Source organism: Xiphophorus maculatus, chromosome 24 (assembly GCF_002775205.1).
Source record: "Xiphophorus maculatus strain JP 163 A chromosome 24, X_maculatus-5.0-male, whole genome shotgun sequence".
Classification (NCBI taxonomy): domain Eukaryota; kingdom Metazoa; phylum Chordata; class Actinopteri; order Cyprinodontiformes; family Poeciliidae; genus Xiphophorus; species Xiphophorus maculatus.
Genome location: NC_036466.1, coordinates 7,047,219 through 7,068,098, shown reverse-complemented (window position 1 = coordinate 7,068,098; position 20,880 = coordinate 7,047,219). Strand labels below are relative to the sequence as shown.

At 39.4% G+C, this 20,880-nt stretch overlaps 1 protein-coding gene across 2 annotated transcripts in view; it reads left to right on the top strand.

The window, feature by feature from the left end:
• The first annotated feature begins 1,112 nt into the window (after positions 1 to 1,112).
• Positions 1,113 to 20,880, top strand: part of LOC111607661 (NLR family CARD domain-containing protein 3-like) — a 58,667-nt gene continuing 38,899 nt past the window's right edge. The window contains exons 1-4 of one of the 2 annotated variants that reach the window (XM_023329834.1): positions 1,113 to 1,140; positions 5,863 to 6,001; positions 6,867 to 6,986; positions 8,868 to 9,019. In XM_023329834.1, coding sequence (XP_023185602.1) covers positions 5,874 to 6,001; positions 6,867 to 6,986; positions 8,868 to 9,019 — 400 coding nt within the window. In that variant the 5' untranslated portion in view covers positions 1,113 to 1,140; positions 5,863 to 5,873. Of the gene's footprint in view, positions 1,141 to 2,809; positions 2,956 to 5,862; positions 6,002 to 6,866; positions 6,987 to 8,867; positions 9,020 to 20,880 lie in introns of those variants that run through there. The other variant, XM_023329833.1, reaches the window with a different exon arrangement.

The window sequence follows — 20,880 nt, the reverse complement described above, 5'->3', positions numbered from 1 at the left end:
GGAGTCAACACCAGTCTTCCCAGTTATATCTCACCAGCAGGATGCCTGGTGGAGCGGTTAGAGGTGCTGCTCTGCAAACCCAAAGATTTCATGTTCAAGTCCTGCTTATGCTCAGATTTGAGTCAGCTGAATGTGTAGTTGTATTTTAATTGTTCAACCATAATTATAAATCTCCATGTTTTCTAATTATTAAGGTGATTTTTAATCAGAAAATAAAACTTTCAATCTTTTGGATATTTAAGTTTCAGAACCACTAACAAAAACCTCTTTTATTGCCACCAGAACGTGGCTCTTGTTCATTCGCTAGAATACAGTTGATTGCAGACTTTCCTTCACATTTCCACAATTTTTTAGACTAAAACATGGAAGTTCGTATTGTTAGTTATTGATCACCAAACTAAACCTGTTGTTGCACAACTGTTTGAATCAGAAGAGCTTTCAGAGAGTTGAAAAGATTTATGGTTAAATATCTTTAATGACCATAGCGAGCTGTTCTGATGGATCTGGGTCGTCCAATCAGGACGGACCTTGTTTTCCTCCATCAGCTGCAGATTCACCACCACCAGAACTTACTGCTTCAGTCACTCACACCATCAGCTGCACTTTGTAACTTGTGAAACTGTTTGATTGTTGTGAGAGTTTGGTTTGTTCCTGTTTTACTGCCTGCTGTAAAAATTAATTGCCACCAGAATAATAAAGTGGAATCGACCTTTGACCCTTGCAGTAGGCTTGGCATCATAAAGGTTAATGATTAAAGAAGTGGAAGCAGTCAGAAAATGATCCGTCTAGAAATGGAGCCAAATGTTTTCCAGACTAGAAATAAATATTAAAGAAATATTAAAGCTGAACTAAAGCGATCAGATCTCCTCCCAGGATTTTTGCTGATCACTTCCTGTTTTACTGAACTACTTCCTGTATTGATAAGTTGACAGGAAATGACCTAAAAATTAGAAAAACCCTGAAAAAGTTTAAATCTGAGCTCAGTTCTCCAGCTCTGCTCCCTGTTGATTCAAAGGGAAGAAAACATTAAAGGTGTTCAAAATCATCTGGGCAGGGGGCGGAGCCTCAGGAGGAGTCAGGCATCAGAGCAGGAGAAATGGGGTCAAAGTTCATGTAGCAGCAGAGCAGAATCTGGATCAGGTGAGTGTTGACTTCTTGTTTTCCTCTCTCTGGGTTTTCTCTCTGTGGAAGAACCAGAACCAGAACTCGGCCCGTTTCTCCTTCAGCTTCAGCTCTTCATATTTTCACAGGAAACAGACGAAGCTTTTATTTTCTGACAGATGGACTCAAACTAACAGAAGCAGGAAGTTCAAACCTTTGTTCTGTCAGTGGGAATCTTGGACCGACCCGTTTATCCTGATAAAGTCTCTTTAATCGTCTCTCTTTGAGAAATTTGACTTTAGTTTGGTTCTGCTGCCTGCGTTGTACTCTTCCATATCATCACCAAAACAATCAGTACATTTATAGATTAATATGGAGATTAAATAGATTAAAATCAAACAGCTGCTCCAACCTCTAGAATAGATAGAATAGAATAGAATTACTTTATTCATCCCAGCAGGGAAATTATTTTGCAGTTTCAGCAGCATAGAGACAAGACACACAACATCCACCACTGAGTAGCAATGTAGACAAGATAAATAAGAATAAAATATGACATGCTGTCAATATAAAAAGCAGCTTAGAGCAGACCTTGCAAGGATTCAAAATGCAGAACAGTATGTATCTGTAAATATATGTACAGCAAGTGTGCCACAGTGCAGTTGTGCGAAATTGGACTGATTAGTGCAGAACAATGATTTAGCTTTTATTGTACAGTGAGATGGCCTGTGGCAGGAAGGATTTCCTGTATCTGTCCCTACGACAGCGGAGCTGGAGCAGCCTATGTGAGAAGGTGCTCCGCTGTCTGTCCACTATGTCTAATTCTTTATTGAGGAGCTAAAGTGAGGAGTTTGTTATCTGGTAGTTTGTTCTTCTGGACCTGTTCCTCTCAGGCTCTGTGTTCATTGATAACTTTACCTGACAAAGGAAAGAATGATTGGTTGTTACGGACAAAAAAGGAAATCTCTGCTGCTCGGCCCTGAGTTCAGGAAAACATCCGTTAAAATCCCGTCTGCCTGCTGAGGTTGATCAGTTCCAACAGTTCTGGAGGAGACAGAGGAGCTGTCCTACCCACAATCCTCTCTGCTGGTTTTATCCGTTAAAATCTGATTTTACAGTCAGGTTACCAAAGCAGCATGTAATGCTCTGCTGTAAAAATCCTCCTAACATCAGAACAATCACCAAACCTCCAGCGTCTGTAGAGAAAGTTTGCTGTTTGCCAGCTGAGGTCATCATCAAGGTCAACTCCCAGCTGTTTAAAGTAGTGTGTGATGTCTTTACTTCGTCCTTATGTTGTTAAAAACATGATCAGATTTATTACAGCATCACAGTGAGACAAAGACTAGAGAGAAGATTTTAATGAAGGATGATCTTCCAAAGGCAATTATTACTCTGCTTACCTGACAACTAAACACCAGAGCAGGAGGCCAGACTCCGTTCTGGAGGAGCTTTCTGCAGCTGATGCTGCCACCTGGTGATAGTAGCAACGCATTTCAGTCAGATAATAACAAGCAGGATATAAAGATGTTTTCATTTCAGCCTGAAGGAAATCAGATCCTAGAATGATTGACAGTCAATACCAATTCTTAAAAGGAAAATTGTTCCTCATGAAGTAAAATGTGTTAAATTAATGTTCTTATAAATGATTTTTTTATAGTCAGTTTACGTACTGATATATTATGGCTCCCATACTTGCATAAATATTTTTTTCTCGGAGTGTGTATTAATGCGGTATTTTTAATTTCCATTCAAACTAAGTGCAAATTAAGCTATTTATGAAATAAAGTCTGAAACATAATGAATCGTTCACGTTTTCCAGATAAAAGATGGCGCAGAAGCAGGAAGTGGATTTCAGTAAGTGATCAGAAGCAGAAATTAACCATCATAAAGGTGCAAACTGACCAATCACAGCCTGTGTTGCTGCCATGTGATGAACCTCAGCCTCAGTGTGTATTTGGGGCCTGCCATGCAAAGCAATGGCAGGAACCTATTACTATTGTCGGAGAAAGTGTTTCTTTCTTCTTCTTTATTTTTCTTCCGTAACCGTTAATGCGGCTCGTACCGCTGGGTGCACACCTACAAATGAGGTATCAAAACGTGCAGAAAATTCACGCCATTCCAGCTATTACTTTTGGTGGGATTTGGGCTTAACGTGGCGACATAATTCGCAAAAAACTACGAAAAAAACCCCATTATAAGTCAATGGGAAAAATCCTAGAAATACCCTATTTTTGAGGATTTTCTGTGTCGTCACAATTTCACCTAGAAATGCCATTCAAATTTCATTTTGTAGATACGTCTGTGATCTCTTCGAAAGTGAAGACGGCTCGTCGATACCAGTTACGGTTTGTCCACAATTTGCCTCTAAGCGACCCAAAGTTTCTCATTTTTCCTAAAGTTAGAGTGCGTCTCTGGCTGCTTAGAGTGAGAGATGAAGACAACTTTTTCAGCCCAAATCATTTTTGAAATCGCCATCACGCCCACAAATATGGCACGATTAGTATCACAATCGGTCCTGACATTGATACGCCTGTCTGCTCCGGTAAAATGTTTTCGAAATTTATCTAGACCGTACGGTTTTCTGTCACGGTGCTTCAGAGCAAAGTCATGCGACAGGATTTTCTGAGGCTGTCTGAGGCTCTCTCCCATGTATTTGAATAGAATTTCAGATCTGGGCACAACATTTCTTTCTCTCATCACTGTAAATGCTCTGACTGAGGTACAGATATGAATCTCGGGACTATCGCAGAAGACACATTGACCTCTCATACGCTCGAAACGCTTTTCGAATATGTATTACGGTTCCCGAACACGAAGGATTTGTTTCCAATGCTTTTTTTCAGTAAAACGTGTAGGCTCAAACACACAATGGTGTGTTTGAACATGTATGACTCACAGCTCACACCTGCTGAGACCATTATTTACCATGGCAACGGAACTCAAGAGGCTATTGGCTGGTGGTCAGGACTACAAATTCGCATCGCTGTAGTTCTATCTATCCTCAGTTGAAACAGATCAGGACTGAGAACTGGCCTTTAGAACTACCTGCTGCTATGGGCTGTATATAACTGATTTAACTCAGTAACTGTTACACATGGGATTAGTTTGGAACTTTAAAATTAAGCATATTGAAAATTTCAAAATAAAAGCCCTGAATATTTTTACATGACGTAATTGCTCTTTTTGGCTTTATTTTACTTTTCCATCCAAAGCACTGTTACACATGGGATTAGTTCGGAACTTTAAAATTAAGCATATTGAAAATTTCAAAATAAAAGCCTTGAATATTTTACATGACGTAATTGCTCTTTTTGGCCGTATATGACTTTTTCATCCAAAGCAATGTTACACATGGGATTAGTTCGGAACTTTAAAATGGAGCATAATAATAATTTCAAAATAAAAGCCTTGAATATTTTTACATCAGCTAATTGCTGTTTTTGGCTTTATGTGACTTTTTCATCCAAAGCACTGTTACACGTGGTATTAGTTTGGCCCTCTGAAATGAAGCATACTGAAAATTTCAAAATAAAAGCCTTGCATATTTTTACATCATGTAATTGCTTTTTTTGGCCGTATATGACTTTTTCATACAAAGCACTGTTACACATGGGATTAGTTTGGAACTTTAAAATGGAGCATAATAATAATTTCAAAATAAAAGCCTTGAATATTTTTACATCATGTAATTGCTCTTTTTGGCTTTATTTGACTTTTTCATCAATTTCAAAATAAAAGCCTTGAATATTTTTACATGACGTAATGAAGCATACTGAAAATTTCAAAATAAAAGCCTTGCATATTTTTACATGACGTAATTGCTCTTTTTGGCTTTATTTGACTTTTTCATCCAAAGCACTCTTACACGTGGTATTAGTTCAGAACTTTAAAATAAAGCATACTGCAAATTTCAAAATAAAAGCCTTTAATATTTTTACATCAGCTACTTGTGTTTTGAGCATTATATAACTATTTTAACCCAAGGACTATTACACATGGGATTAGTTTGGCCCTTTGAAATGAAGTTTAACAAAACTTCCAAAAATAAAAGCCTTGAATATTTTTACATCATGTAATTGCTCTTTTTGGCTTTATTTGACTTTTTCATCAATTTCAAAATAAAAGCCTTGAATATTTTTACATGACGTAATTGCTCTTTTTGGCTTTATTTGACTTTTTCATCCAAAGCACTCTTACACGTGGTATTAGTTCGGAACTTTAAAATGAAGCATACTGAAAATTTCAAAATAAAAGCCTTGAATATTTTTACATCAGCTACTTGTGTTTTGAGCATTATATAACTATTTTCACCCAAGGACTATTACGCATGGGATTAGTTTGTCCCTTTGAAATGAAGTTTAACAAAACTTCCAAAATAAAAGCCTTGACAACATTTTAAATCGTACCGAATGGTGCACGTCCACCTCGCTTAACGTTCTTGCGGTTCTCCGCGTGCCACTGATTACGTCGCGGCGTTCTTTAGCGTCGATGCCGATTTGTAGCGACGACGCCGTGCCCAAACCCCACACGCGCTCCTCGGCAGGCCCCGGCTAAATTTCTTCCGAAATTTTCTAGTTATTGTTTTCATGCTTCCTGTTCAGTGATCTTTAAGAGATGTTTAATTCTCAGAAATCTCTGAGGTTGTGCTGGAATCAGGTTCCTCTGATCCTCTGAATCTATGATGGGAACCAGCTTTCTGCTTCACAGGACAGTTACTGGAACTGGATCACTGCACTGACTGGTTCTGGTTTCTCTCTCCTGAAGTTCAGAAGATGGAAGATCCTGATCTAAAGAAGAACAGAGCAGAATCTCCAGGATCCATCAGTCCGTCCATGAGGAGTGATGTCTCCAAACAAAAACCTCCGGAGTTCAGTACTGAACCTCGACCATCAGACATAAAGTAAGAAAAAAGTTTCTAACGGATTCATGTGACTTTATAGAGATAAAATATAAATGATATTAACTGGTTGATCTCATTGTTTGAATAAAAAGTAACTTCATTTTTAATTTACATGAGCTTAAAGCTAAATAAACATGGAAGATGTTGGTCAGTAAATAAGTAGAGTTTGAATGAAAGTCTGAATGAATCAATGATAAAAATGTTGGATGAAAACAAAAACAACCAATAAATGTGAGGAGCAACGACTCAGATTATATATGTGAAACTCTGGGTCCAGTTTATCCAGGTAGGCTGATGACCGGGCCACGCCCACTGAGCCTCAGCAGCTCCAAACAGAAAGGTCAAAGGTCAACGCGGCTGTAGAGGACTGGGCTGGTCTCCTGGTTCTGCTTCCTGGTCGGTTCTTGGGTTCTGGTCTTTAATGACCCACATCAGCTCCTCCTACTAGCTTAACAGCTTTGGTTCTGATATCATGGACCAGATCCTCTGATCTCCACCTTCTGCCACTAGATGGCAGCACTGTGATGCTGTGCAGTGCATTCTGGGCTTTGTAGTTCTATTAATGGATATTATAGAAAAACTTTGTGGAATAATTCCTAGAAATATGGTCTGATCAGATCCATCAAACTGGGACATGAGCTTGTTGTCCTGCAGGTTCTGCTTTGACCCATGTGACCCAGACCAGTAGAACCAGTTCTAGAGAAAATGTGGAGTTTGACCCAACAGATCAGTCTGAATGTTTCACTCTGGAGCTTTAAACCTTCTGCTTTTCTGCAGCAGTTTGTGTTCAGATCTTCTTCTCTGGTTTTTATCTCAGAGTTTCTCACTGATTGATGATCTGAATAACAACATGTTTGTGTTTCAGAGGGCAGAACCACAGATGGAGAGCAGAACCTCCAGGATCCAGCTGTCCATCCATGAGGAGTGATGACTCCAAAGAAGAACCTCCAGACTTCAGTACTGAACCTGGACCATCAGAACCAGAGTAAGAAACCAGTTTCTATCTGGCTGATGTAACTCTGAAGAAACCAATGAGGGTTTAACTTTGATTCTGATTAAAAACTGATGCAGGAAGAGAACAAATATAATTTAAAGCATTTTAGTTTAACAGTGACCTAAACTGGGCTTTAAGAGACCAGAACCAACTGTGGAGGAAAAACTAAATATTTTCCTTTGTGTTTCTGAAGCTGCAGCAGCTTCCAGGTTCCACAGAGGTCTGGTGTCTGTGGGAGTGGGAACAATAACTGTGATGATGGGATATTTATAGAAGCACAAGCACTTCCTGTTTCATCATCACATTCAGCCAATCACAGCGCTCATTTCACTGACATCAACCAGCTGCAGACAGAAGGTTAAGGGTCAGACTGGAGACTAAAGTATGATTAAACTCTAACATTTTCCTCATAACAAGTGAAATAATCTCCTAAAAGGCTCAGATATTAAATGTCAGAAAACATATTTATGTCCCAGACCGACTGTCAGGCTGAATTCACTAAATAAATGTCAGTTTGATCCACATCAACCATCCACCATAAACTGGAACAAAGAAAACTGATTTACCAAGAAACTCGGCTTTAGATTCATCAGATCAATATATCAGAAAATTATTGGTTATCACAAAATCACTGAACACACTCATGAACTGCTTGGAGTTCAGTAAATATAGATAATTATTGAAGAGAAATACCTTCAGGCTCTCTGTGCCTCTAGTTTATTTATTGACTCTTTGTTTAATACATAATAAATGTTTTAGAGTGTATGGTGGTGGTGCGGTTAATCCTTGATGTGAAGGTTGTGGGTTTGATTTCAATCTCAGACCATTTGCTTCATATATTCCTCTCCTCTCTCCATCCTCATACCTGTTAAATATCAGCCATTAGTGCCAAAAATGTCTTCATATAAATGTTTTATTAACAGTTAACCCTCAGTGCAACAGCTGAATAAAAGAATTTATTTATATTGATCAACTTTGTGGTCCTTGGTACCGGTTCTAAACTCTGATCTCTTCTGTTAATTCACCAATAAATACAGATGTTTTCAGATGTTAAAATGTGAATATTAATATTAGACTATAGAGATTGGTTATTTTAATAATCTATTTGATTTTCAACACCGTGAACCAATCAGATCAGATGGAAAAAAAAATCAACTTTCAGCTAAATTTTAGCTTCTATTCAGACAAACCAGACGGGCTGAACAGAACCTGATTTTAATGCTTTTGATGACAAAGGAACCCAGAAACAGGCGAGACGAGCAGAATCAGATGAAAATCAGAACCAAGTCCATAAAAGGAACCAGACCACCTGAATAAAACAGGAACTGGGCTCAATGAAAATGGACTGTAACTAAAGACTACAACTGCAAACAATAAATCAGGACAAAAAAAACGACAAAGTGAACAGAACCAAAGTCCAAAGTATCATCATGAAGTCAGATTTAGTCGACCCAACTTTATATGACTAATAAAAACATGAACTTTAGATGACTTGTTGTTAGCTCTGCTAGCATGTCCACATAATGCTCTGCCACAGTATAAAGCTCTTTATAAAGAGCTCAGATCAATGCAAACTGGGGCTGAGTCGTGTTTACTGGTGTTCCACCATTAAAGAAGGATCCAATTTTCTCCACAGGAATCCAGATTAGAGTCAGTTTTTGTTTTTCAGCCTCTGATGGATCAGTTTTCTACTCTGGATCAGACAGAATAATGATTATTGTCCCAGAACAGATTCAGATGGACAAACACAATTGTATTATAACTGGTATCATTATTGATACCAGTTATAGTTTGTGGTGGACCTTCATGAACATCTTCAGCTCCAGCCTGTTGCTAGTGAACTATTTCAGTGATGAAGAAATGTCTTTACAGGAGCAGCTTTGGTGAGGAGGAGCATCCATCCTGCTGTGCTTTGGGTCAGAATGTTCTGATGGATCCGGTCTGTACCATCTGCCCCCAGTGTGGGAAACGACCCAGAACAGGATCTGGACGGCTGACAGCCAATCAGAGCAGCTGTGCTCCAGGTGAGACCGAACTCCTCCAATCAGAGCTTCCTTCTATCGTCTCTGTGGAACCAGATCCACGTCTTTAGTTGAGATTTGGAAATTTAAGGTTTAAAAGTCTTTTTGTGGTCAGTTGTTTCAACTGAATCTGTGTTTTTCCAGCTGGTGTAACTGGACCTTATGTCCAGGTAACTGGGCTCAATAAAGTCCTCATTTAATTTGAGCCTGTTCAAAAAAATGGCCACAAGATAAATGTACAAATTTGACTTTTTATTTTGTTTGTTTTTAAAATTATAAGTGAAGACTCTTACTCTGAAGGGTCATGTTGCAGCATAGCATGTCATCAGCTCTAAATAAAACAAACACGTCATAGAATCAATTTGATGATTCTTACAGATAATTTTATTTGTGTTTCAGCACATTATGAGGTTAAGAGGAATGAAATAGCAGAGAGGATGGCTAAGGAGAGCAGCAATCGGGTTTTGGTTGATGTTAATGTTACGTTTAGCATAACAGAAATAAAGTCTATAATAAAACAAAAAAAGAGAGGTGGCAAAAGTTATAGGTCAGCAAATTGCCCAGCTGCCAATATGGTTAATCTGACCTTGCTAAAAATGATTTTTGTTCTACTTTTATTGGTTATTACACCAGGCCTTTAAGGTTCTGCTAGAAAATTGGAGTTTCTAATTTGGGAAATGACTAAAGGACAATTCCACGTAATTTCTTGCTAACTTGAGCATCTTTAATGTGATCTACTTCAAAAAGTAAAATATGTAGACTTCAATCATGGTGTAGATTATTCAGGCCAGAATATCTAAAACCAACTTTGTAGTTTTTTTTCTTTCCCTAAATGAAGCTGCATTAAAGCTTTGATTTGTGAAACTTCAATACAGGTTTGATTTCAACCCTTTTAATGTATCTGGACCACGGTCACCATGTCTCTCTATGAAAAGGGAGAACATGGTGGATTTCACTAAGCAGAAAGTGACTTTGAGTAACCTCAGAGGTCACTGAAGTCTCTGAAAAGCTCCCTGGTTCAAGGTGTGGTTGAGGTTCAGCCTGGCAGATGATGGTAAATGTAGAATATAGTAAGGAGTTATGTTACAGAGAAGCTTCTTCAGGAAGTGAATAGTTTGTGAGATCCAAATGGTTTTGGAGACAATCAGGCAGATGAATGTGAGGACAGCAGAGCTGCAGCAGACAACAGAGGAGTGGAGGAGAATCTGGGGACCAACAAGGCATCCTTAGACCATGGAGGCACAGAAATCACAAGAGGTGAACTGGAGAAAGATACTAGAAACAATATCTACATGCTATAGTGAAGAGTTAAAAACTCAGAGAGATAACTAGTAACTTGTCCCCTGTCTGCCAGATCCTGTTTTTTACCTGGATTTATGGCCAAATGTTCACTAATCACAATCTATAGTTTAAAGTTTTCTGCTATTAGTGTAGAATAATGTAGCCCATATTTTAAGAGTGCAAGTATTTCAGCTTTTAAACTCAAGCAGATTGAAAATGCTCAACCAGTAGGTGGCCCTAATGGGTAAAGGCCCTTTACCCATTTCCTGAATGGGAAGCTCAATCTGAAGCCAACTTCAGCTCTGTAAAATCCAAACTGTTTCCTGAGTTTGATTCCATGAATGAGAAGTTAGATGGTGAACCACAACTCAGACCTCAATAAAACCTAAACTAACAGGAGCTGTTCCCTCTGCTGGACGTTGTTTCCATCAGAACTAGTTTGATTTGGCCATAATTTTGTGATAAAACAGCAGTGGCCTCAGAGGCCATCAAAGAGGACAATTTGATACATGGGTCTATGCAGTTGTTTATTAAATTAATGTCTAGTTTTGTAACTCTCATTCCAAGTATTTTGTGTAATTTTGACTGCAAATATCTCAGTAAACTTGAAATAAGATAAAAATATACAGATATTGTCTCAGGAAGATATAGAAGCTTGTTTAAAGTCCATATTTCTTGAATATTTTTCAATTTCCATATAGATTTTCTATATTTTTAAACTTGTTTAGAGAAAGGTGTTTTCTGTTGCTTTTTAATGGTGTTAATATTTTTCAAATACTGAGAGCTGAAATAGATTTGATAGATAAAACTTGTTACGGCCCAAGGCTATTCCTTTGGGGTTTAGCATCCCTGCTCCAAATCTTCTGATTGGTGCTGATTGGAAGTGGAGGCAGCTGGCCAGTGTCTCCATGAATGACATCAGATCAGCTTAAAATGCACCACCTTTTTCTCACCAGGACAGCCCTTCTTCTTTTTGTCTGTCAACCTCTCCTCTTTTTTTCCCTTTCCTCTCCAACCAGTTATGACTTTTGCTAAATAAATCCTATTTTAAGTTATCCCACGCGTTGCTTCCCTTTCATTTGTTATGGTACTAGAGCCAGCCCATAACAAATTGGGGGCTCGTTCAAATTTATGTTATAGTTTGGCGCGACAGTTTTTTCAGTTAGCAAGCTTTGGTTGTTAATTTAATTGGGAAGTTAGTGTGGGAATCTTGAGTTATTTTTAGAGAAATGTTTCTTTTCTCTTTTTCTGGTTTGGGGTAAGTAGTTTGCTTTCATTTCTTCTGATGACTCTAATGGTAAGTGTGATTGTTGACTGGTTTGTGCAATTAAGTATGACTGATCTGAACTGGTTCTCCTTTAGGCCTCAGCGTGTCTCCCCTTTGGGATTCATGTGCTCAAAATAGTAGTGTGAGATCATATGGTTAGAGCAATTGTCTCGGGGGCACAGCCGTAGTGTTGAGAAGGTTGCCAGTTTTCTGGTCGCTTTTTTCACTCTACTGGTATTTAGTGCATAAGTACCCACCGTCCCTGATCTCTGAAGACTAGGGTTGAGCTAGTTAGTGTCTGATAGGCAGTTAGATGGGAGGTTCAGGTTGGTTGTTTTGTGTTGCACAAATTGTCAGCAATTTACTTTAAATTTTGAAACATTGTTTTCTGATTAAGAATTTAATTATGTCTGTTGAAGATTTTAATAAAAATCCATCAGCAGAATTTCTGGATCTGTGTTCTAGAGAACAATTGGTAAAAATTTCTGAGCACTTTAAAATAAGTGTTGGTGATAAACGGTTGAAAGAAAATGTTAAAGCAATTTTAAGGGAAAACTTAATTGAAATGGGCGTTTTGTCTTTGCCTTCAATGCCTGAAGATTTGGATTTAGAGGTTGTAAAGCCTAAACGTTTGGATTTTGAACAACAAAAAGAGATGTTAAGGTTAAGAATGCAACTGGAGAAGGAAAAGGAGTTGGCTTTGGAGACTTTACAACAGCAAGCAGATTTGGATAAGGTTCTTGCTTTGGAAAAACTAAGACAGGAAACTGAATTGGCAAGAATACATTTAGAAAGTGAGAAATTAAATCTGATGAAAGATGGCAAATTGTTTGCGGAATCTTGTGTTATGGACTCAAAATGTAAGGCCTCTAACATTTTAAATGACTTGCGTTTGGTGCCTAAGTTAAGTGAAAAGGATGTCGAAACTTTTTTCACTTTGTTTGAAAGGGTTGCAGAGACAAGAGACTGGTCTCATTCAGACCGCATAGTTTTGCTTCAGTGTGTTTTGGTTGGTCGTGCTCAGGAAGCTTTTTCTATGTTGAGTTTAGCTGATGGCCAGGATTATGCCAAGGTTAAAGCTACAATACTGAAAGCGTATGAATTAGTCCCTGAAGCATACAGGCAGAAGTTTAGAAACTGGAAAAAAGGTGACAAAACTTATGTAGAGTTTGCAAGGGATTTGGAGATTCATTTCAATCGTTGGTGCACTTCCTCTGAGGTTAGAACACTTGGTGACCTCTGTAATTAAATGGTTCTTGAACAATTTAAGAACTCTGTTTCTCAATGCATTGCAGTGTACATTAATGAACAGAAGGTAAAAACTGTATCAGAAGCTGCAGTTTTGGCTGATGATTTTGTCTTGACACATAAAGATACTGGTGGAGATCACACAGATGGGATGAGTGCTCCAAACTGGCGTTCAACACGTTCTGGAGGTTTTTTTTCAAACCACAGTAACCGTGATCTGGACAAAATTTGTAATTATTGTCACAGAAAGGGTCATTGGAAGAAAGACTGTGCTTTGTTGAAATCTAGAAATAAAAATGGAAATCAGGTTAAACCAGCAGCACTTGCTACATCAGTTTTAAATGTTTCTAACAAAATGACTGAAGTGCCATTTGCCGGAAAACCTGATTTGAGTTCTTACAAACCATTTCTTATGGAAGGAGAAGTTTCTTTAATTGGGAGTGACGTCAGGGTGCCAGTTACCATTTTAAGAGATACTGGTGTATATGCTTCTTTCATTCTGGCATCAGTGTTGTCTTTTTCAGATGAGTCTGACACTGGATTATCGATACCTGTGTTGGGTATGGGCATGTCTGTGTTTTGTGTTCCAGTACATAAGCTTGTGCTTCATTCAGAGTTGTTTGAAGGAGACGTAAGGATGGGTGTTAGACCTGCACTACCTGTAGTTGGTGTCACAGTTATACTGGGGAACCATATAGCTGGAGGGAAAGTCTGGCCTGATCAACCAGAATCTCCAGTTATTGTTTCAATACCTTTGGTCAGCAGTGGTCCTGACGAAAATGAAAAATCACACCCAGAAGTTTTCCAAGCATGTGCTGTGACACGAGCAATGAAAGCATCCAGTGATGTGCATCAGGATGAAAACTTTGGAAAAGATACACAGATGTCCTCTTTTTGTTGGTCTAACATTCCTTTGTCTATTTCACAGAATGATCTGGGGCAGGAGCAAAGATCTGACCCCACAATACAGCATTTGTTTCAGTCTGCATTACCTGCTGAGGAGATGCAGAACCATGCTCATGGATACTTTGTTGAGAACAAGGTACTGTTAAGGAAGTGGATGCCATGTGGTGATGATGTTATTGGGCAGCCAGTTTATCAGGTTGTCGTGCCTTTAAAATTGCGTGACTTGGTTTTGCAGGTATCCCATGATGAGTCCGGACACATGGGAGTTAGGAAAACCTATGACCGCATTTTAAGAAATTTTTTTTGGCCACGGCTGAAAAAAGATATTGCTTCATATATTAAAACCTGTCACACCTGTCAGTTGACTGGTAAACCCAATCAAGTCATACACCGGGCACCACTGTATCCTATTCCGACTATTGGTAAACCATTTGAGCACTTAATAATTGATTGTGTGGGTCCTCTTCCACCTTCACGTTTAGGTGCTAAGTATCTTTTGACAGTTATGTGCCAAAGTACCAGGTATCCAGCAGCATATCCATTGCACACACTTACTGCAAAGTCTGTGGTGCGAGCGCTTGGGCAATTTATTGGTATTTTTGGAATACCTAAAGTCATTCAGAGTGACCAAGGATCTAATTTCTCCTCTCATTTGTTTGCACAGGTTTTGAAGCAGCTACACATTCAGCATAATCAATCTACAGCGTATCACGCACAGAGCCAAGGAGCACTGGAGCGATTTCATCAGACATTAAAATCTTTACTCCGTGCTTACTGTGTTCAGATGAAGGCTGATTGGGAGGATGGTCTGCCTTGGTTATTACTTGCAGCGAGAGAAGTAACACAAGAAAGTATGGGCTTTAGCCCTAATGAATTGGTATTCGGTCATACTGTGCGTGGTCCGTTTACAGTTTTGCGAGATGAGTGGAAGGATGCTGAACCACCACAAAACTTGTTGCATTATGTTAATGGGTTTAGGCAGAGACTCTTTACTGCAACGCAGTTGGCAAATAAGAAACTATCATCTGCACAGGAAAAAATGAAGTGTTTGTATGATAAGAAAGCTGAACATTGTGTTTTTCTTTCAGGTGATCTTACTGGCTTTACTTCCTGTTGTGACTTCACCATTTCAGGCCAAGTTGTCTGGCCCACACACAGTTTTGAAACAGCTTTCCGACCAAAACTATCTCATTGCAACTCCAGAAAGACGGAAGAAACAGCAGACGGTTCATGTAAACCTCTTAAAACCTTACCATGTTCGTGATAAGACTGTATTGGTGGATGACATTCACCCTGTGTGCATTAGTGAAACGGTGACATCTGCTGGAGGTGAATGGAATGGCGATGGGTTGCCTGTTCCAGATTCAGCCATGCTAACTGGTCGACTTATAAATTCTGAAGTACTGAAGAACTTGGACACTATGCTGAATTATTTACCAGAGACTCAATGTTTTGAGTTAGTTCAGTTGATAAAATCTTACTCTGATTTGTTTGCAGATATTCCATCCTGCACACATTTGATTGAGCATGATATTGAGGTGGGTGATGCACAACCTATAAAACAGCAGTTTTACAGGGTTAGCCCTGAAAAACGCAAATATCTGGATGCTGAGATTGACTACATGTTAAAAAATGGGATCGCTCAAGCATCATGTTCAAGCTGGTCTTCACCTTGCTTGCTAGTTCCAAAATCAGACAAAACCTATAGGTTTTGTTCCGATTTCAGAAAAGTCAGTAGCATAACCAAAACTGATTCATACCCACTACCTCGTATGGATGACTGTATTGACCAGATTGGTAATGCTAAGTTCATTAGTAAGATAGACCTGTTAAAAGGTTATTGGCAGGTCCCTTTAACTAAAAGGGCACAGGAAATCGCTGCCTTTATTACACCTACTGGTTTGTACTCGTACAATGTTATGCCTTTTGGTTTGAAGAATGCGCCGGCGACTTTTCAGCGCTTGATGAATAAAGTTGTTGGGTGTTTAGAAGGTTGTTCTGTGTATTTGGATGACATTGTTGTCTATTCTAATAGTTGGTCTTCTCACCTGGAACAACTCACAACTTTGTTTGACCGTTTGGTGGATGCACGTCTTACAGTGAATCTAGCCAAATGTAAGTTTGCTCGAGCAACTGTCATTTATCTTGGTCATCAAGTGGGTCAAGGTAAAGTATGTCCAGTTAAAGCAAAGGTGGAAGCGATTGAAAAGTATCCCCCACCAAATACTAAAAAGGAACTCATGAAATTCTTGGGTTTAGTTGGGTATTATAGAGCCTTCTGCAGAAACTTTTCAACTGTGGTTGCACCTCTGACAGATCTTTTGAAAAGTAATGTGAAATACATCTGGTCCTCTGTCTGTCAGCAGGCTTTTGAAGATGTGAAGAAGATGCTATGTGATTCTCCTGTCTTGTTGGCTCCGGATATGAATAAGTCTTTTAAACTACAGGTTGATGCCAGTCATGTTGGTGCAGGGGGAGTCCTTTTGCAAATGGATGTCTTTTCAATTGAGAAACCTGTGAGTTTTTTTTCTAGGAAGTTTAATAGACATCAACTGAATTATTCAGTCATAGAAAAAGAGACCCTTGCTCTTATTTGGTCATTACAACATTTTGAGGGTTATGTGGGTTCAGGTCCTTTAACTGTCTTCACAGATCATAATCCTCTGACCTTTTTGAATTCTATTCGATGCCCAAATCAGAGACTTGTGAGATGGTCGTTGTTTCTGCAGTCATTTTCTTTAGATATTCGTCATATCAAGGGAAAGGATAATGTCATCGCAGATGCTTTGTCAAGAGCACAAAGTCAGTAATTTATTTATTTTTTTTCTCTCTTACCTGTCTGAGTCACTTCATGGTACCAGTTGTTGACTTGGGGATGGGATTTAAAAGGATCTAAGTTTTGTTTTTTGTTCCGTCTCAGCTTGTCTGAGATGATGTGAGTGTATTTAAACTTGTTTTTTTTTTCTCTTCAGATGTTGATACATAGGTTGCCCAGGGTTCCGGTGGGGACCCTGTTTTGAAGAGGGGGGGTGTTACGGCCCAAGGCTATTCCTTTGGGGTTTAGCATCCCTGCTCCAAATCTTCTGATTGGAAGTGGAGGCAGCTGGCCAGTGTCTCCATGAATGACATCAGATCAGCTTAAAATGCACCACCTTTTTCTCACCAGGACAGCCCTTTTTCTTTTTGTCTGTCAACCTCTCCTCTTTTTTTCCCTTTCCTCTCCAACCAGTTATGACTTTTGTTAAATAAATCCTATTTTAAGTTATCCCATGCGTTGCTTCCCTTTCATTTGTTATGGTACTAGAGCCAGACCATAACAAACTTTACATCCCAATGAATCAACAACAGCAACTTTAACTTTAAGTCGTGACTTTCGTTCTTCTTACCATGCAGAGTTTTTATAAAATTTGGGCTTTTTATTTATTGATTTACTTTTTTCTCATCCATTAAAGCTGATGCACAAATTGTCTCTGAGAATATCAAAAGATTATTGTTTTCCTTATGTTCAGCTGAAGTGTCTCCTCTCCTGTCTTTGTCTCTTTCTTCAGATTTTGATATTCGGTGTCAGAGTGACCATAAAGCGTCTCTGAAGAAGAAGTTCCAGAGTCTCTCTGAAGGCGTCGCTGAACCTGGAAATCAAACCGTTCTGAACCAGATCTACACAGAGCTCCACATCACAGAGGGGTTAACTAGAGAGGTCAACCAGGAACATGAGGTCAGACACATTGAAACAGCATCCAGGAAACAAGAAACAACAATCAGAAGAGAAGACATCTTTAAAGTCCCACCTGGAAGAGATCAACCAATCAGAACAGTGATGACCATGGGAGTGGCTGGCATTGGGAAAACACTGTTAACACAGAAGTTCACTCTGGACTGGGCTGAAGGCAAAACCAACCAGAACATTGATTTCATATTTCCATTCACTTTCAGAGAACTGAATATGTTGAAAGAAGAAAAGTTCAGCTTATTAGGACTGATTCATAAATTATTTTCTAAAACCAAAGAAATCAGCAGCTTTGAAACGTTCCAGGTTCTGTTCATCTTTGATGGTCTGGATGAAAGTCGATTTACTCTGGATTTCAAGAACAATCCGATCCTGACTGATGTTACAGAGTCCAGCTCAGTGGATGTTCTGGTGACAAACCTCATCAGGAGGAAACTGCTTCCCTCTGCTCTCCTCTGGATAACCACACGACCTGCAGCAGCCAATCAGATCCCTGCTGAGTGTGTTGACATGGCGACAGAGGTCAGAGGGTTCACTGACCCCCAGAAGGAGGAGTACTTCAGGAAGAGATTCAGAGATGATGAAGAGAAGGCCAGCAGGATCATCTCCCACATCCAGAAATCAAAAAGTCTCCACATCATGTGTCACATCCCAGTTTTCTGCTGGATCACTGCTAAAGTTCTGGAGGATGTGATGAAGACCAGAGAGGGAGAAAAACTGCCAAAGACTCTGACTGAGATGTACATAGCATTCCTGGAGGTTAACTTCGCAATCAAGAAGGAAAAGTATGATGGAGGAAAAAAGACAAGATCAATCTGGAGTCCAGAGAACAAGAAGCTGATTGAGTCTCTAGGAAAACTGGCTTTTGAGCAGCTGCTGGAGGGAAACCTGATCTTCTATGACAAAGAGCTCAAAAAGTGCGGCATCAACATCAAAGATGCTGCGTTGTTCTCAGGAGTGTTCACTGAAATGTTTAAAAGAGAGAGAGGGACGTGCGACATCTCCGTCTACTCCTTTGTTCATCTGAGCATCCAGGAGTTTCTGGCTGCAGTCTACATGCTCCACTGTTTCACCAGCAGGAAGTCAGAGGTGATCAAGACGTTCCTGGGAGAAAAATACAGAGAAACATCTCTAGATGAGTTCATGAAGAAAGTCATGGAGAAATCCCTCAGCAGTAAAAATGGCCACCTGGACCTGTTTGTCCGCTTCCTTCATGGTCTCACTGTGGAGTCCAACCAGAGACTCTTAGAAGATCTGCTGGGTCAGACAGAACAGTCCAGAAACCATCCAGAGAATCATCACCAACCTGAAGGAGATGAACACTAAAAGAATCTCTACTGACAGAAGCATCAACATCTTCTACTGTCTGGTGGAGATGAACGACGTCTCATTTTATCAGGAGATCCAAAAGCTGCTGGATTCAGGGAAGAAGCTCTCAGTGACTGACTGTTCAGCTCTGGCCTTCATGCTGCAGATGTCAGAGGTTCTGGATGAGTTGGACCTGGAGAAGTACAACACATCAGATGATGGACGACTAAGACTGTTTCCAGCTGTGAGGAACTGCAGAAAGGCTCGGTGAGTCCAGATGTTTTCATTGTGTGAATGCTGATTCAGCTCTATTGTCCTCCTGTTTCTTCTTCTTCTTCAAGTTGCTTCTGGATGTTTTTGGTCTTTAACTTCTTCCTTCATCCTCTGGACTATTTCAGCCATTCAACCATCTAAACTCTCTTTTCATCAAAGAGGTCAAAGGTCACATGTGGGGTACCCCAAGGTTCAATCCTAGGACCCCTTTTATTCAATATTTATATGCTCCCACTAGCTCAGGTTATAACAGGAAATAATATTAGCTGCCATAACTATGCAGATGACACACAGCTCTACATTACGATGTCACCAGGTGACTCAGAGCCCATCCAATCACTGAACAGATGCTTAGAACAGATAAATGTGTGGATGTGCCAAAACTTTCTCCAGCTGAACAGAAACAAAACTGAAGTTATTATTTTTGGACCTAAAGAGGAACGATCTAGAGTCATAGATGTAGAGTTATAGATCTAGAGTCAATGCACAGCTTCAGTTATTACAACTGAAAACCAGCGATCAGGCCCGAAACCTGGGAGTAGTGATGGACTCTGACCTGAACCTCCAGAGCCACATAAAGACAGTTACAAAGTCGGCCTTCTATCACCTGAAGAACATTTCCAGGATTAAAGGACTAATGTCTCAGCCAGATCTAGAGAAACTCATCCATGCGTTCATCTTCAGTCGTATTGATTATTGCGTCTTCACAGCGTCTTCACAGGTCTGTCCAACAAATCAATCAAACAGCTGCAGCTGATTCAGAATGCTGCTGCTCGCGTTCTCACTAAAACCAGGAAGATAGAGCACATAACACCAGTTTTAAAGTCCCTCCACTGGCTCCCTGTAGCTCAAAGAATAGACTTTAAAATACTGTTGCTAGTTTATAAATCACTGAACGGCTCAGCACCACAATACATTAAAGATCTGCTGTTGTTGTATGAACCTTCCAGACCTCTCAGGTCTTCAGGTTCTGGTTCTGCTCTGCATCCCCAGAACCAGAACCAAACGAGGAGAAGCAGCTTTCAGCATCTATGCACCACAAATTTGGAACAAACTTCCAGAAAACTGTAAAACAGCTGAAACACTGACTTCTTTTAAATCTCAACTAAAAACCCACCTGTTTAGAACTGTATTTAAAATGTAATCAATTACAAATTTATTGATGGAACTTGACTTAATGCTTTGTTTTGATTATTGATTCTATATTGCATTGTGTTTCTGTGTTTGTAATGATGTAAAGCACTTTGAAATGTCTTGCTGCTGAAATGTGCTATACAAATAAAATTTGATTGATTGATTGATTAAACATTCAGATCATCCAGGACAGCTGCAGCTTCTGGTTTTAGACATTTTGATCATTTTAAATATATTTATCTTTTTATCAGTTTTCATATTTAAATGAATAGAAAACCCTGAACTCTAGAAAAAAATCTATTTTGTCTGAAAGATCCAATCAGCCAGAGAGACTTTTGCACTTTAAACTCCTCTTCACTCATTGAGCCGCTACTCCTGTTAGGATCTTTGTCTTTTTTTATATAAAATCACTGTTTAGGTTTGATGGACACTTAAAAATAACCCCAATAATTGCTGCTGTTGTCATGGAAACCAGTTAGAAACTTAGTGAACCAACTTTTCCTCCTCCCACTAGTTTCCTCTGAGTTTGTAAATGAGAGCAAAATGTGGTGATTGTTGTCTGGCTCCAGAAAAAGTCCTAGTTTCTGTCAGATCCTCCCAAAGCTCTGAGAACTCTGCTTCCAGATCTGGAACCATTTTCCTCATCAACTCTTCATCTGCAGCTTTTGTTGAAGCTGTTAGCCATGAAGACCTGGAGAGACATGAGCTTCAACTCTTTAG